This window comes from Microtus oregoni, unplaced genomic scaffold (assembly GCF_018167655.1).
Source record: "Microtus oregoni isolate MIOR12 unplaced genomic scaffold, Mior012 000037F_ref0000500, whole genome shotgun sequence".
In the NCBI taxonomy this organism is placed as follows: Eukaryota; Metazoa; Chordata; class Mammalia; order Rodentia; family Cricetidae; genus Microtus; species Microtus oregoni.
In genome coordinates this window covers 1919657-1937227 of record NW_024543096.1, presented here as the reverse complement: position 1 = coordinate 1937227, position 17571 = coordinate 1919657, and the positions used below count along the sequence as shown (strand labels likewise).

Below are 17571 nucleotides of genomic sequence, written 5' to 3'. Positions count from 1 at the left end.
GTTGGCAGGGCTTCTGTGTCTTATACACGCCTGCAGCTTCTAGTGTCAGAAAAATAGCCGCAGTGTGACCCTTCCCCCTATTTTTTTTTAACACTTTGGAGATGATTATAGAAGGAAAAATCTACCTTGCTTTTAGTTACAAATATTGCTTTGCAGGTTTCATTCTTGTAATACTGGAAGAAACTTTTTCTAAACATCAGCATCTTTACTAGGAATACCTTGGCAGCTAGTGAGCCCTCAGAATGTCTGGTCCTCATTTCTCACTGCATGCCTGCAGCTGGCAAAGGAATTGTTCTTCTTTGTAGATTCCCTTGAGTCTTTGGCTGTACCAAAAGAGTGCCACACTGAATACCTCGGATCAATTTGACACAAGCTAGCATCATTTGGGAAGAGGGATTTTTAATTGAGAAAATGCCTCCTTCAGATTTACCTGTAGGTAAGCCTATAGTGCCTTTTATTGATTATTGACTTAATGGAGGACTGAGCTCATTGTGGGTGGTGCCACCCCTGGGAATGTGTATGTGAAAATAGACTGAGCAAGGTGGTATGAACAACTCCTCCATGACCTCTGCTTTAGTTTCTGCCTCCAGAGTCTTCCTGTGTTTGAGTCCCTGCTATGAATTCCCTCAGTGATGGACTGTGGTCTGTGAGACACACTGCAAGCCCTTTCCTCCCCAAGTTTCTTTGGTCCTAGTATTTTATCATAGCAACAGAAATACTAAGACACTGTCTGTGAGTATTCCTAGACACTTGTATAATTATAAAGGTGGTATATTGTATCCAAGGATTATATTTTGAAGTCATTTTCTTATAGTGCTTGCTCTCAAGTATATCACAGAAATAAGCATTTAAAAATATTTGAATTATCACATCAACAAAAAAAGCCCGATTGCTAAAAATTCTAAAGAACATTCGAGCTGTTAGTTGCAGTATTTTGGGTGGTAGGAGCAAGGCTTTGATGTTGATGGCTGCTGACTAATTGGAATGGTGGCTGCTTGCAGATTGCAGTGGCTATGACAAGTTCTTAAACAGCAATGAAGTTTCTCATATAATTGTCTCTGTTTTCATAAAAGATCTGTTTGTGTGGTATTGTTTGATATTCCTTTTCCCATGCTCCCAAAACTAGTCAGCTCTCTCAAACCTGTTAATGCTTTATCAACACATTTATGTAATATTCTAAATTTTGTATTGCCATTTTTAATAATGTTTGTGATGTCTTTGACACATTTCATCTCAAGATGGAATATTGCTCACACAAAAGAAGCCACTCTTAGTTAGCCCATTGTTGCTTAATCCTGAAGGCACAGCAGTGCAGCTACAGTTTGAGACTCTACTTCTCATCCTAGGACTCTTGTTATTTCCCCTATAGGGATGTTTCAACCAATGTCTTCAGCCTTTCAACATCATCTAAAAAGTGGAAACTGACTTTTCCAATCTCCTATTGTTATTAACATTTTGACCATCTCTTAAGAAATGCAAATGTTCTTCATTGCATTTAGCATGATAGATCTTTCTGGAGGGCTTTCAAAGTGTTTTGCCCAATTCCAGAGTAAGTGAGATAGTATGTGGCCACTATAACTTTATCAAATGTGCTTTTCAAATGATGAGACCTAAAAATCAAGATTACTCTTTTGCCGAGTGACTACAGGGTGTTGTGTTAGCAAGGAAGAAGGCAAATTAACTTTGATTTTCATCTCTATTAGAGCCCTTAGGTGAGTATGGGATAGTCATTGAACAATGATTTTTAGAAAGTTATACTTTTTTCCTGACCTCAGCAATGGTTAGAAGTTTCTAGAGATTGAAATGTAATTAGATATGTTCTTATCCTGATGGTTTTATTTCCCCATCCATACAACACAAGAAAACTAGACACTATAATTCTTAAAGGTCCTAAGATTTTTTAAATTATAAATGAGCATTGACTTGAACTTAAAGTTACCAGCTGCATTAGTCCCGGATAAGGGAGAGAGCATGCCCCTTGAAACCAGGAGTTGACTTTTCCAGGTTACCTATGAAAGTGTTAGATGACATTTAATTCCTTTATCAAGCTGTTTCACCTACATTGAAAATCTCCTGATCAGTATTGTTACCTTCATTCACTGTCATAGCTAGGTTTCCGGAAAACTTGCTGGGGTCGCTATACCAGCATTTCCTCTTCTCTTTAAATTTTATACTATGATATGATGTCTTCTCTTAAGCATCATGAACCAGCAACTCTTAGCTTCAATCTTTTCTTTGCAGCCCTCCCGCCTTCCGTAAAGTAAAAATAGACTTGACTTAAGGAAATGTAGCTGATGGGTCTTTTGCTGCAGAACCGTTCTCTATATTAGCAATAAGCTATTTCTTCTTTGGTAGAATTAAACTTTTTAGTTATCTTCACAACTCAGAGCACAAGAAGTTTTTTTGTTCTAGCCCATGAAGGCTTTAAACATGCCTTCCTCACTAAGATAAATCATTTTTAGGTTTTGATTTGAAGTGAGAGATTTGAAACTCTTCCTTTCACTTGAGCTCAGAGGGGCCATTGAAGTGTTACTAAGTGGTCTAATTTTCGTGTTTTGTGGTTCAGGAACTAGGGATATCCAAGAAGAGAGACCAAGATGGGGAATAACTAATCACTGCAATAGTCATAAAACAAATAATTCTAATGATGATGAAATCCATCGTCTGATGTGGATGTAGTTCATGTTGCCTGTATAGAATTATAATTGTATTACAAGAAATAACTAATGTCAGACATACAACAGATAAATACAATCTTTAAAAAAAACTTCATATCCCAGAATTTCAAGTTGAGTGCAGAGTATTATAAAATAGTCAATTGACTTTTATGAGACAAGGTTGGCTCAAATCTTCAATAAGGAAAGCCTAATACCAACCTGGTGTGGTGGAATGCATCTGTAACCTCAGCTCTTAGTAGCAGGGAAGGGAGCTCTAGGTTCAGCGAGAGAAAAAAAAAAACAACAAAGTGGAGAACAGTAGATATTTGACATTGATTTCTGGTCTTTACAAGCACAGATACAAAGAAGTGTACATAGCCACACTAACAGATCCATATAGCACCCCCCCATACACACACATACTCACATACACACATACACCCCCCTCCAATACCTAAAGTGAAAAAGGAAATAAACTATGCCTATTTTTCTGATTGGAATTCTAAAATTAGTTGAGTTTAACGGGATGCCTATTTTTGCAATCTTTCTTATTGTAACTGTATTTGCAATTCTCAAAATGTTGTGAATTGTTATCTTTAGCAGCTCAATTGTTCCAGAGGGTCTTAGAGTTTGTATTACAATTTTATAGTTGACAATATTGGCAGGAAGGTTGAGTGATAGTGTCGGAAGAATTTATAGTTTAGCATTTGGCTTTGGCTCCGGTTCTAGCTGGTAGAAACTCAGGTGAGATTAGTCTCATGAATCTACAGAACTGAAGACAAACTCTCCTGGTGGTGTCATTGTTTTGGCAGGTCAAGCTCGGAGGAAAAATGTTACAGGGTTGCTCGGATGGTTCTGCATGTTAACAATATGAGAGAACATGGGTAAAAGTGATGCCTGGGACTGTGAAATTCAATTTCAGATTACAGTAACAGAATTAAGAATATAAATAAAGAACTAATTAAATCTTGTGTTACAATAGTAGGAAGACATTGCCAGGATAAAGGAGGAAACCATTTTGTGCTGACAAATTTGCACACCTAAAATATTCTGTTGAAGTAGGATTTCTGTTGTAGATTTAGCATGTGTGCTGTCCTGAACTGGCATGCTGAAGTTCAAGCCCCAGTGCGAGACCACTCAGAGGTGAGGCCGTTGGGAAAGAAGCCAGGTTCAGACAGCTCAAGAATATGAAAGGGTAAGTTCCTTAACGGAGCTCAACAGTGATGAGGTCCTGATTTTGCCTGAGTTAGGACTTCCAAAATCCAGGTCTGTGGCAAATAAATTTCTGTGTCCTAAGCCACAGATTCTTATGGAAGCTCCAGCTAAGACAAATTCCAAACTTTGGATGGTCAACCATGGAGGACTGTGATTTTGGTAATGAAAGATCTGGAAACACTGATGCAGGGTGAAATTCCTGAAAGAGCAGAGGGAAAGGGAGTCTATGGAATGCTTGTTCTTGGGCTGTAATGCTAAGGACCTTTTGCGGAAAGGTGCTGCCGGGGGCCTGAAGTCGAGCAATGTGGTCCTTCTAATTATGTTCCAGGTGTCCTCTCTTTCTCTCTGGCCATGCTTTTCTGCTTAGCTCACACTACTCTATATTTGTCAAGGGAACCAGATCTCAGAAGTCCTGAGCATCAGACACAACATCACAGACAGCAGTTTCCGGGGTCTTTCTAGGTCTGATATGGCATGGCCTCACATTTCTCTGACTCTGCTGAAAGCAATCCTCACAATCAAAACAAAGGGGTAGAAAATCCCCGTGAATATCGCACTGAGAAGATGGATCTCCCATCCGTGCTGCTTGGAAATTCAGAGAATAATGCACAAAATGTCAAAGAATGAGCTTGCCATTGTGCTGCGAGTCAGAGGTCTGAAGAAGGAACTTGAGAGATCACGCTTTCATCTGTTGGTTCGATAGTCTCCACCTGCAACTAGCGGGACAGATGGCACTAATTATGTCTGCCCATCCGTTACTTGGCAGAGGAACGGAACTGAGATCTGAAAGGGTGAACCTTTCACATGCTGGACACTCAAGGTGAGAGGGAAAATAGCAAGGGGCCAAGAGCTGATTGTCTGGTTAGACAGTAATCATGAGCTCAGGCCTTGGGCATTTGACCTTTGAGAATTGCAGTTTTGAAAAATAAAGGTACTGCAGAAAATGAGACGGTAGAAAAAGGGAGGGAGGCTGCACATTTAACCAGAAAATTACAATTAGTGAAGGGGAAAATTCTCATAGATATCCTACATAATTTTTGTAGTTCATGAATATTTAAAAATATACAGACATATATATATATATATATATATATATATATATATATATATATGTAATTTCATCTTTCTGAACATTGCTTTTTTCCCCCTCATAAAGAAGTAGTGAGACTTGTTTTCAACAACAGTGTATTTGTTTTCCATGCTTCTGCTTCCCAAAGTGTAGGTAGAAATGTCTGCCTAAATCCTTGGGGGAAAATGTTCTACTCTAAACCACATGGCTACGATCAGCTGTACCAACATAAGCAAAACTCTCCCAGGAACTGATAGTACTCTAGCAACTATCACATCTAGAGTTTAACCCTGCAGAGCAGTGAGGAGCCCAATGAACAAATGCCACACTTCAGGGAACTCAGGGTATATCTAGAAAATGTTCAAAGAACATCCTTCTACTGATAGAAACACAGAGAGTTAGAGTAGGGACAAGTGCTTGGGCAGGTAAGTGTTGGTGTTCGCATCTTGCTGCTGTGGGAAGCAGCTCCAAGAGGAAAGCCTTCTCCCAAGCTCATTTTAGCCCTTGATCATTGGTTTCCTTATTTCTGCAACTGACATGCAGTAGAGCATCACGATGGAAGGGCTTAGTTATGTAGAGCTTCTTACTTCTCAGTAGCCAGGAAGCACAGGAAAGGCTGGAGACAAAGTATGCCATTCAAATGCCTTCAGTGACTTACTCTCGCTAGACCACCATCTCTCAATTCTCTATTCAGACTCGGAATCTCTCCTCTCTATGGATTAAATTATTGATTGGATCTGAGATTGTGTGATATACTGTTTTTTGGAAATGGTTCAACAGACACAATCTGAGATATGCTTAGTAAAACTCACAGCTATCTTTCAATGCTATCAAGTCAACCGTCAAGGTTAACATTCCCAGCTACACGCTAGTACCAGCAAGCAAGAGGACAGAGACAGTTGTCGCTCCATGAAAAGTTTGAAAATAAATAGTACATGAGAAGTTAATATGGAAGTTCTTTTGAGGAAAATTATCTTTTTAAAGTCTCTTTTGGGAAGGTAGACCGTATAATGTGTGACATGTGAAGCACCTCAGATTTGGTGAATGCCAGTGTGTTTGTACCTACTAGTGTCCGTCTGTGTGAGGAAGGATTATTTGTTGAATATGGTTTGGTTGGTAAACCTTTGAACATTTTAAACTTTGAACAGAATCTACACTGTCACAGATTTTCATGGGCTATTATATAGTCTCCTCTACCATACCCCAAAACTTCCACCTACCAGAGAGTTTATGACTTTCACAAATCAACATCGTCAGGATATGCACACAGCAACATAGGTATCTCCTAACTTGGAGATGAATTACTTTGGAGTTGTCACCTTTGCTACCATAGTGAATACCATGGGCTTGCTGCTGTGTAGAGTAGGAAGACAGCATTAATTAAGAGAATCTGGATAGTCTACAGTTTATGAAAAGGATGTGTGCTCTTCAGGAAAAGGACATACTTTTAATTATCTGTCAGATTGTTCTTCAGACTAAAGCATGTCATGAGATGAAGAAACTAGAATTCACTGGGTTTCGAACCCATTATAAGAAAATGTCTTATAATAGTATCTTAGCCATGTCTTGTGCTGCACCTATTGCAGAAATAAAACATTAAAGCAGAATGAGGATAGTCATATGCATCACTTGAGATAGCCACACCAGAAGAGAGACGAGGAAATACGGGCAGGAAGATCTCCTGAGATTGTACTATCTAAATTGTAGTATGTCATTAGGTTGACATAATAAAATTAGCTAACATTTACTCAACACTGTGTGTCAGTGACTGTAAAAAGTGAGTTAATACAATTTGCATTTCACCAAATTATTTGAAAATCTCAGGAGGGAAGTGCCATTTTCTCATCAATTTTTATAGACCGGAGAGAAGGTTTTGTTCAAGGTTTTAAAGGACGTAAATGGTAGAGGCAGAATTTGAGTAGAAGTACTATGAGTGATGCAATTGAGGCCTTAGAAGATTTGACTAACAGGGGGCATCTGAGCAGCAATATTCAGCAGTGAGTTTCAGCAGAGAGTGAACCAAGATCAATGGACTTTGGATATCTGAAGGAAAGCCTTTGGGTGAGGCCGAAAAATGAAGTCAGAAAGCTTATGCGTTACCAGAAAATAGAGGGCTTTGAATCTCTTACAAAGGTGTTAGCTTTTCCTCAAAATGAAATAAAGCCAGTTACATTAATTTGGTTTCTTTTTTGTAACGGATATGTTGACGAAAAGTTACTGGACCAGGAAGGGAAGATATCCTTTTGGTGATGGGGCCACACTCAGAGCTGAGGTTGGTGGGTGGAAGGTTGTGGAAGTTCTGTGGTGGTGGTTGTAATCCAGTGTGAACTGAAGCAAGTGAAGTAAAACAGGATGGAACAAAAGGCCAGAAAACTTCAGTTTCGTCATGTTCTATCGAGATAGTGAAACCCAGCCACCCAAGTCCCTCATTAGAGGAATTGGTCAAGTTAACTGCTTTCCCCTGAGTACTAGGAAGAGTTTCTGCACTTTGCTACGCATGTTTGGTAGCATGTTGATGCAGTAAGGCAGGGTATCTAGGGCACTGACTCATGTCGGCAATATGGCTGATTGCTCAGCTTGAAGCAATCCCTGCTTTGAAAAAGTGACCTCAAGGAAGTGGAAGTGTACACGTAAGTAAAGGCTTTGAGGAAAAGCAAAAGACAGTAGCATGAGGCTTTCTAATGACCTTGATGTCTTACTACTCAATTTCTGAGTCAAGGCCGGATTTTAAATCTGAATCACCTCCCCAGTGTTTTTTATAAAGGACTTTCATTAAAGCCAAATTAAGTAGATGGAAGTCCGGTTGTTTATTATCTAGCACTAAACTATTCCTACAAAGAGACACCTGTACCAGCCATTTGGCTCTAGTCAACTATAATTTTTACAATTTAATTATGAATATAATTAGGATGAGTTAGGAGACAGGCTAGGCATCAGCCATAAAATTTCCACTGTGCTGATACACAAGCAAGTATGCATGCACACACGCACACACACACACACACACACACACACACACACACACACACACACAGAGAGAGATAAAGATAAATAAATAAATAAATCCGTAGCCTGTGAGAATATTTGCTTTCAGTGAAAATTTTTAGAGACATCAGTAAAATTTATTTTTACTTAATTTAAAACTTTCTTGAAAGTCTGTTGATCAAGAATATTTTTATACCATATTATTTTTATGTCTTTGGTTTCTTTGCTGTGAATCTTTAGAACATCTTTTTCTTTCTCTGGATTTAAAGCACTATGTTACATCATATATTCTTCTCTAGCCAACTGCTCTCCAAGCTCTGCTTCTTCTCTCCCAAGGAATGTAATAACAAAGTTGATGATGCATTAGAAATAGCTTGACCAAAGGGCAAGAGAAAGTCAAGAAAAGAAAATATTTGCAAATATACTTGACTGGTTTTTCTCCCCAATTACCTATTGAAAATACACTTTATCAGCAAAATGGCATGGTGACCATCCATGGCAAAGCCATGGAAACATGTAATAGGTACTTTTGGCCATAGGGCAATGTCTTAAATCATTTTTATGTAAGGATGGTGGTATTGACACAGACACAGGTGTATGAGTTTTGTTTAAGGAATACACGTGGGAACATTCTACTTTTGGTGTCTGACTCATTGAATTTTAACACTATCCAATCTGATGGGTACCATGTTGTATCGTCTATTTTAATTGACTGCTGTCATAAATAAATTTATAAAAATTTATATAAATAAAAAAAGAAAAAGAAACCCATTGTCTAACTACAAAGAGAGTAAAATGTGGCCAAGTGCTTAAGCAAATTTTGAAGCATAACAATGTGTAGTATATTTCATCCACTGAAGAATTTCCTTTGAGAAGTCACTGAGCTGTGAGAAAGAATGCCAAAGAAGACACCTTTGCACAGTTAACAATGCTTCCGGCACTTTAGTAGTATAAATGTAAATATTGCTATTATTTTCCTAATGCTTATGACAGCATATGGAACTTAAAGGGGTCAATGCCATTGTTACCAGGAAAGATGAGAGATGAAGAAGAATGTCAGTTATCAGATACTGCTCAATGTTAGTGAAGGAATAAATACATTTTAAATGTACTATTTAAACTTAAATATAATGAGCATAAGGTGGAATGAGGTAACATTTTATATTACACAGTAAAGGATGTTGTTATCAATGGTTGATACACTAGAAATATCATAAAGAACTAAGAAAATAATCATTAAATGTGATTAAAAATCTACTAACAGGGATACGGTTTTCCCTCATAAAAAAGCTTCCGATATTGTCTAAACATTCTCCACAGAATAAACTATTCTTTATGGCTTTTTGATTTATTTTGGTGTGTGTGTGTGTGTGTGTGTGTGTGTGTAAGTGTGTGACTGTACGTCATAAAATGATACAAGCAAAAACTTGAAAAAGTTTTAAAAATACACCCATAGAATATTAAATATTGATATTTTCACTGCCATGTAACAAATATTGAAACATTGCATATTCTTGTGGAATTATACTTTTAAAACTAGCTTTAAATTCCAATACTGTATATTCCTAACCTCTCACTTGATTCTGAATTCACCTAATATTTGAGGCAGGGTCTCATTGTGCATCCCTTAGGATCCTGGACCTTACTATGTAGACAAAGCTGGCTTCAAACTCTTAAAACTCTGCCTTATACTGCCTCACTGAGTGCTGGGATTAATGGCATGCATTGTCACATCCAGGTAATTCGAAAACCCCCTTTAAAAAGAAAAGGGAATTAATATTGTAAAGAATGTTTTAGACCACACCAATTTTGCAGAGACTAATGTAATACACATATGTTTGTCAACAGCTAGTTAGTTATCTTTCAATTACATATGAAAAAGTAGTACACAGGTCTTAGAGTTTGGAGATGAATGCAAAGTTGAATTTTTTTAGTTATGTGATCTCAGGACTCCCCTAAAAATCAATTTCTTTTAAAATCACATAGAGTACCTCATACCCATATTGTAGGAAAAAGGGTTAATTTATTTAGTTCCCATAGAACCTTTATGACATTGAAATTATTTTCTATATGATCTCTTTACTCCATCACGATCTCCATAGCTATCATGAGGATTAAGCAAGAACACATCAGAAGTGCCTTTGAATGTCTTTCCTCTCATTTACTTTTGCAATATGACTAAGAAAATACAGACACTATTTTCCTTTGGATCTGTATTTATAAGAATTAAAAGAATGGAGTAATCACAGACAGTGTATTTCCCAGGATATAGGTCTACTGGAAAGACCTAGAATGCCCTCTGGTCTAACACATGATTAAACCACTCCCCAGAACTGGATAGCACCATTTGCTTAACAAGCTCACATTGAAGCTCCTTCAGCATAAGTTGTCTCTGGGAAATCAAGTCTTTGCTGATAGTGGGTTAAATCCTTGTGGGGAAAAAAATGTGCTACTCACTCAATTATACTGATCTCAGGTACAGAATTTTATATCAATAGGTGGGACATTTAGATTTTGAAATATATAACCATATCCGGGACATTTGTTGCCCCAGTGAATCAGACGGAGATCATCAAAGCACTTGCAGGTTCTTATAGAAAGAAACTATATTAAATTGGTCCAAATGAAACTCTTTTTTTTTTAAAAAAAAATTCTGTTTACTCTTCTTGGAATACGCAATGATGAATTTCAAACTTATAATGAGAAATAAAATAATTCAAATAGTGCAAACAGTCAGGTCAATTGTTTCCACTAGAAATAACATTCTTTCTTCCATGCAAAGCATTCCAGTCAGATGTAAAATTCCATTTGGTCTTTTCGTTTTGGGACTTTTCCATGAAAACACATCTCTCAGCTAGGGGCCAAATACAAATGTTAAGTCTTCATAAACTGGTTTTCGTAGTGACAGAAGAGAAAATGGAAATAATGTTATGATAACATGAACTGTGGCCGTGAAGGGAACGGGCCTTTGTCCATGCCTAACCTAACAGCAGAAACCATTTTAAGCTTTTCTGCTAACACAAAATTAATTTAGTGCGAAGAAATGTTTATCCAAAAGATGAACGAGCTAAAGTATGAGTGAGGTAGACCAGAAGTCCCATCAGGAAGCCACTAGCTCCTCCAAAGTGGAAGGGCAAAGACAGGAGGGTCTGAGCCATGAGGTGGGAGCTGGGACTAGAGTGGTTCTGTCTACCAAAGCTGCATGTAGAAAAGCCACTGAGGCAGTGAGGTTGATAATGTGAGCTGGATTTGGTCTCCCTTCTTGTCATGGTTTGGATGAAAAATGGCCTTCACAAGGTGATGTGCTTGAACACATGGTACCCAACCTCATGGTACCAAAACATGGTACTTAACCTTTGGATAAGCATTTCTTTGCACTAAATTAAATATGCAGGCTATGCACTTTTAGGAAGTAGTGTCTAGCTGGAGGAGGTGGGAAACTGGGACTGGGCCGGCTTTGATTTCAGCTCAAGGTCTCTCTTTTCAGGTTTGTGGCCAGGAAGCCAGCCTCAACCGTGTACTCTTATCATCGTAAACTCTGCACAGTCAGTCCCACCATGATGCACTGTGCCTTTTACCCTGCATTCTCTATGGCTTCTGTCAGACATTTGGTTATAAAGTGAGAGTCATAGCTATAACACTCCTCTACTGGCTATCTCCTACTGGTGGTTGTCCACTCTCTGCCACAGCTGCTGGCTGCCAAGAATACCTGTGAAATAGCTCTGTGTAGGGTGAACCATACAATGGTGCAGAGCACAGAGAACAGCTGGGCAACGCTCTGTGGACAACAGGGCCCAGATACAGCCAACACACGTAGCATACTCTGTGGGTTTCCTGAAGCGCTTACCTCTTTTTGCAAAGAGTTAATTCTGTGTGGATTTGGTGAACTTGTAACTATTATAGCTTCACAAGGCATTGCAATGTGAGCTTTGATGAAATCCAAGACTCTTCTATGCCTGCATAGTGTCCACATCATTCTGAAAGATTTTTTTTTAAGCTTAATTATGTCAAGTGTAGTAAATGAACCCTCTCTGGTGTTATTTCTCCCAGTAATGAATATCAAAGTGACCACTTCCTCATCCCTGAATGATATTTAAATTAACATTACAATCTAGAGCTCACCCCAAGTTTAGAACACAGGACTGGGGTATTGCTCAACAGCAGAGCAGTTACCTAGTATGCTCGAGGTCTTGTATTCTATACCCAGCACAGGAAAAATAAAAGTTAAGTTTATGCCCAAAATACATTTAGATAATTGGAATCTTAGTTAAGGTTTCTATTGCTGTGAAGAGATACCATGCCCACAGAAACTCTTATAAAGAGAAAACATTTAACTGTGCTCGTGGCTTATTTTTTTTAGAGGTTTAGTTCATTGTCATCATTGTGTGACATGGTGGTGTGCAGGCAGACATGGTGTTGGAGCAGGAGAGAGAGTCCTTACATCTTGATATACAGGCCACAAGAAGTGATCTGAGACACTGGGTGGTAATCTTGAACATATAATGAGATCTTGAAACCTGCCTCCACAGGGACACACCTCCTCCAACAAGACCTCACCTACTCCAACAATGCCACACCTCCTAATAGTGACATTCCCTTTGGTAGCCATTTTCTTTCAAGCCACCACAGTTGGAGTATCTTGGTCCATCTGTTGAGTATTGCATTATAGCCTCAACCACTCTATCCAATGGCTTAGTACCCATTTGTTACACATCATGCAGTGACATTATGACATTCTTGATTAGTTAAAGCAAGATTGAGAGGAATCTTAGTCCAATTATCCTTCTATAAAAGTACCATAAGCTGTACACATAATAAACAATAGAAGTTTATATGACACAATTGTAGTAGCTAAGATATCCAAGACCAAGACAATAGCATTGAGTGCTGAGGGCCCATTTTCTACTTCAGTTGACCGTGATGTTTAGCTGTGTGCACACATGGCTAGAAGGGCTAAGACATCTCTCTTGGTCTTGCTTTCTTTTGTTGTTGTTGCTGTATTTTTTTACTTCCTTTAGTTTTTATATGTGTTTGTTTTGGTGTGTATTATGTCAGCATGAATGTGCCGTGGCTTATGTGTGAAAGTCAGATGACAGACTGTGGGAGTTAGTTCACTCCTTCCACTGTATGGGATCCAGGGATCAAATGTAAGTCTGTAGGCTTGGTAGCAAGCAACTCTCCCTACAGTGCTACGTCACTATCCCTGGGGCCTCTTTTATAAGGAAGTTAACCTTATCAGAAGTGATCTTCTTCATGACTCAATCACTAAAGGCTCCACCCCTCAGTATCATTGCCCTGGCCTTGCAACATATGGCTTTAATGGGACATATTCCATCTCTTGATTTTCAGATTGCCTTCTCAACACAGGTCACTTGGAGAGGTACTGCCAGCATGTGTATAACATCTTGAAGTTTTAAAAGGATTTTATTAAACTTGTTCTTCTTCATTTGGACAAATTACCTATATTATAACTGTCTGTGGAGGCTGGCTCTACAACCACCCCTAAGAGCTTGCTGCCTGCCTTATCTTTGCTGTTCAGTTCTGATCATGCCTGTGTCACTGAAACTACATCCAGTTTGGAGTTAAGTCTAAAACATCCCAGAAACCATCATACTTCTTATGGGGATTCAAAAGACACTTACTCGTATGAGCTCCAAGGGCCTGGTTTCCATATGCTTAGCCTATGAGAAAAGTTTGCTACTATCTTTGGAATCATGTGAACTAAAGGAGGTAGGAAGCCTCATTTATAGGACTCTTATATGACACTCCCCACCCAGCAGATATGTAAGCATGTTTCCAGATGAGATGATTGTCACCTAGAGTAGGGAGGTCATAATATGATATACATATTTCTAAATATGCACAATTAAGATAGGAATCTGTACAAAAGTTTTTCCAACTTCCTCCCAGAATGCTGCTCTCTCAGTTCACGTAAATGTGCGAGCTAAGACAGAACACCAGACTGCACTGAATAAGATTCATGCTTACTTACTTTTTCTTCATTATTCCTTTGAAGTTGTAGTTTAGAGAACCTGGCAACTATAAATCATTGCTCTCCAGGAAGGATAACAACTCCAGACTCATACCAAACTTGAAACAAGAACAACCTTCCTGCCCTTAAATAATAGCCAGTCAACAAGACAATTTGAAATTGTGAGCAGGCTAGACCAGAGACCGAGAGAGGAACGCTTATCTTCATCCCACCGATTTCATTTCACAGAAGTTTTAAGAGCATGTGAAGAGGTTTTCCCAGTGAAAACAGAATAAAAGTGCCTACTGAAGGGCTGTTTTCCAGCACTGGCCCCCAGTTCCTCATTGCCACTAATGGGAACTCTTCGCACACAGCCTCCAAGACCAGACCTCCTAAGTAGAGCATTTTTTTCCTTGGAGATTTTTCTTGTTGGGACTTTAATTAAGCTCCTGCCAGGCTTGCAAGATTCTTAATTTTACCTTTCTTTCTTCTTTCTTTCTCTTTCATTCTTATATCAGCCTGCTTGCCAGGAGTCATTTTCCAAGCTGTCACAATTAGAGTAAATGTACCCTATGATATTCCATTTAGTGCTATTTTAAGTATTTATTTTTCCAAGCGTCTATAGGAGAAGTTTTCACGCAGGAAAGATTTTGATCATTCATTCATTCATTCATTCATTGCATTTTACTTTAGATTGTGTATTATAAACGAGAGAGTAACACATCAGAAAAAGAAGCTTTGTGGAGAGATGAAACTCATCATTCTGCATGTCAGCCCTTAAAAGAAATTTGCTTTCACTTAACCCTACCCACTGCTCAGAAGCCAACTGTAGACAGTTACTGCTGCTGGTGAGGGAACAAATGAGTGAGCCAAGAGAAGATGGTATTTCAGCTGATGATTTAACACATATTTAATGAAACACAATATTTAATATATTTAGGTTCCCTTGCAAGACCTCTTTGTCTGCAAACAGTGCAATTCTGAAAATATAAAGGCAAGGACTGGGAGTACAAGAGATGACCCCTTTAAAGCAGATTGCAGAAGAAGCTATTTTCATTTGAGAAAGCTTAAATTTGGTGGCCTTAAATAGATTTCTCTCTCTCTTTTTTTTTTCTGGTCTGAGTATTTTGGTTTTAAAGCTCAGATAATATTGCAGGGTGAGATATAAAACAAGCCACCCAAATGACAAAACCTAAGGCTACAGATATGAGCATAGGGTACATATTCCGTTTTTCTGTTGTCATGATCGGCATCAATCTCATTATTGTTATTAATTCCACCACACCCAGCTTTTTTTCTGGGGTATACTTACTGATTGCCTCCACAAACTGCTCAAAGAAACTGTAAGGGAAGAGTGGTTCAGACAGCTCCCGGAAAAACATCTTCAGTGCTCCGGTGACGACGTGGATGTCCTCCCACTGGCTGTCATCCAAATTCAGCTTCTCTTCTGGGAAAACACGAGGAGAAATGGAACAACTGGTTTTAATGAAACAATTACAAGACACTAATTATTATGTTAATGTTTGCCTACTATCATCAGCAACCGTTAACAGCCTTCTGCACCTAGAGGTTTGGTGCTGTGCATGGGTTTTCTTTTTTTTTTTTCCTTCTCTCGTATTCTGTAGGAAGGGAACATTTTCAATGGAATGCCATCTGTAGGAATGCAGCTAACAAAAAACAAGGGACACAAAGAGACAGTACCATTGACACAGTATGTCAGATACAGTTATTCCCATAATGCATCAGTATGAAAATTAGCATCACGGCTCTACATGATTCAAAGCTATTTGGTTTTGAGGCCGAGGGGCTAAGAGTTGCCAGCGATGGCTGGCTCAAGGGACCGGTCTGAAGGCCTTGCTGAGCCAACAGGAGACATATGCTAAACATGGCAATAGAAAACGAGTTATTGCTTTACATGTGTTATCCCTGCTATGTACAAGGGAATAATGGCTAACACTTTTTTCTTTTTTTTCTTTCTTTCTTCTTCTGTTTCTTTTCTTGCCTAAATCTAAAGTCAGCAAGGAATAGAATATGGGGGAGGGGGTAGGATATTAATTCCTTCTTACTGCTTCAGAAACATTTTTTCTTCCGTTTTCATCTCAGTGAGGGAAATGTACCCAGCAACAATATTAGACAGACCCCTGTTGGCCTATGCAGGCTATGCAAAGCTGCCAAAATGATAACACGCCGAAGACAAACCACAAATGCTAACCAACTCTTTAGAAACAACAAAAATATTTGCTTGGGAAACCTGAGCGAGTAGCTGCCGTGACACACCGAAGAACTTAGGTGCCAAAGCGAATGTTCAGTAGCGAGGGAATGTGATAGGTGATTATCACCCCCTCTTTAACTCTCAGGAGGAAAATCTGGGATCATTCTCATACAAGGAAGGGATGATGGCTGTCTAGAAGTGACATCTTTACGTATAATTAAAAGGAAGCAAGATACGATGACATTTCTGCTAATCTATAGGACAAGCTACAAAGAAACGCTTTTTTTTTTTCCTGGGCTTAAAGGAACAAAAGCTTATCAGTTATGACATGGAGTTAACTGAAGATCCAAGAATCCTGGTAAAAACTTACAGGTGTTTGGTTAATTGGAATTTTTTCTCTATTTTGATGATGTCTGAGCTCACGGTCGCATGCCCCCACAGTGTGAGCTCTATGAATGCCAAGGAGCATTTTGCAACAACAACAACAAAAAGGGAAGAAAAGAAAGAAAAGAAAAGCTGAGAACTGTCACTGTAGGGATTCTCTGCAGGAGCTGTTTTGCTAAGAGTGTTCAAATCCTTTTAAAAATATTAGCCCACATCGCTATCACATCCTTTTTTTTTTCTAATAAACTATTATTTTCAGGGCCTGTGAGTGATGTTCCTGCCCAGTAGTATGTTTTCAAAAAGTGGGGATGAGGTGGATCTGTTTCTGCTAGAGGGGCTCTTTGCCTCCTCCTCTCGATCGTCCTCCCTGCCGCCATCATAACACACCAACAGGACCCACAACAAAAATCAGCAGAGGAGACCTTCTCTCTGCCCTGCAATCATTTTGATTGATTGTATGTCAACAATTAGTCTTTTATTTGACTGCACACTATTGAAATAGGCCGACAGCATCTTAGCAGGCCGGCTTTAAACAGTCAACTGTTAACAATAGCATCAAAAAGGGAGACCTGATGGGGTTTACTGTCACTTTAAAGAACGGGGTTTTCACATTGTTGAAATCTGTCAGATATTTTGAAATGTCCCTCTCACTATGGTGCCACACCCCCTGCGTGCCCTTATAATAAAATCGGTTTTACTCCTGATTAAATCATTTTCTCCCTACCCACTACCATACTTCTCATAATGGACCTGTGTGCTCTACAGCTGGTGTTCTTCCCATGGTACCAATTCTTACTTTATCTTTTAAGCACTTTGCTGCTAAGATCTCATGCAGAGTGCTTATGTTTTGTTAAGAGCTTCATTCTTAGAGAAATAGTTTAACACATGTTCTAAAAATGTTGTACAACTTATTGCTTAAAACACATTTAGAAAATGTATCAGTACTGTAGCTCTGGCACTGATCTTGAAGTGGAAAACCTAAACATACACACGCATGCAGGGAAACTCACGCACTCAACTTCCCAACTTTATTAGGGAAGTAAAGCATCGGGTGGCGTTGTGGTGAGTAGATTAGAGC

At 38.9% G+C, this 17571-nt stretch overlaps 1 protein-coding gene across 1 annotated transcript in view; it reads right to left on the bottom strand.

The window, feature by feature from the left end:
• The window catches only part of LOC121433225 (rho GTPase-activating protein 15), a 565350-nt gene that overhangs the window by 112635 nt on the left and 435144 nt on the right, over positions 1 to 17571 (bottom strand). The window contains exon 11 of the mRNA XM_041631578.1: positions 15210 to 15344. Coding sequence (XP_041487512.1) covers positions 15210 to 15344 — 135 coding nt within the window. The remainder of the gene's footprint in view (positions 1 to 15209; positions 15345 to 17571) is intronic.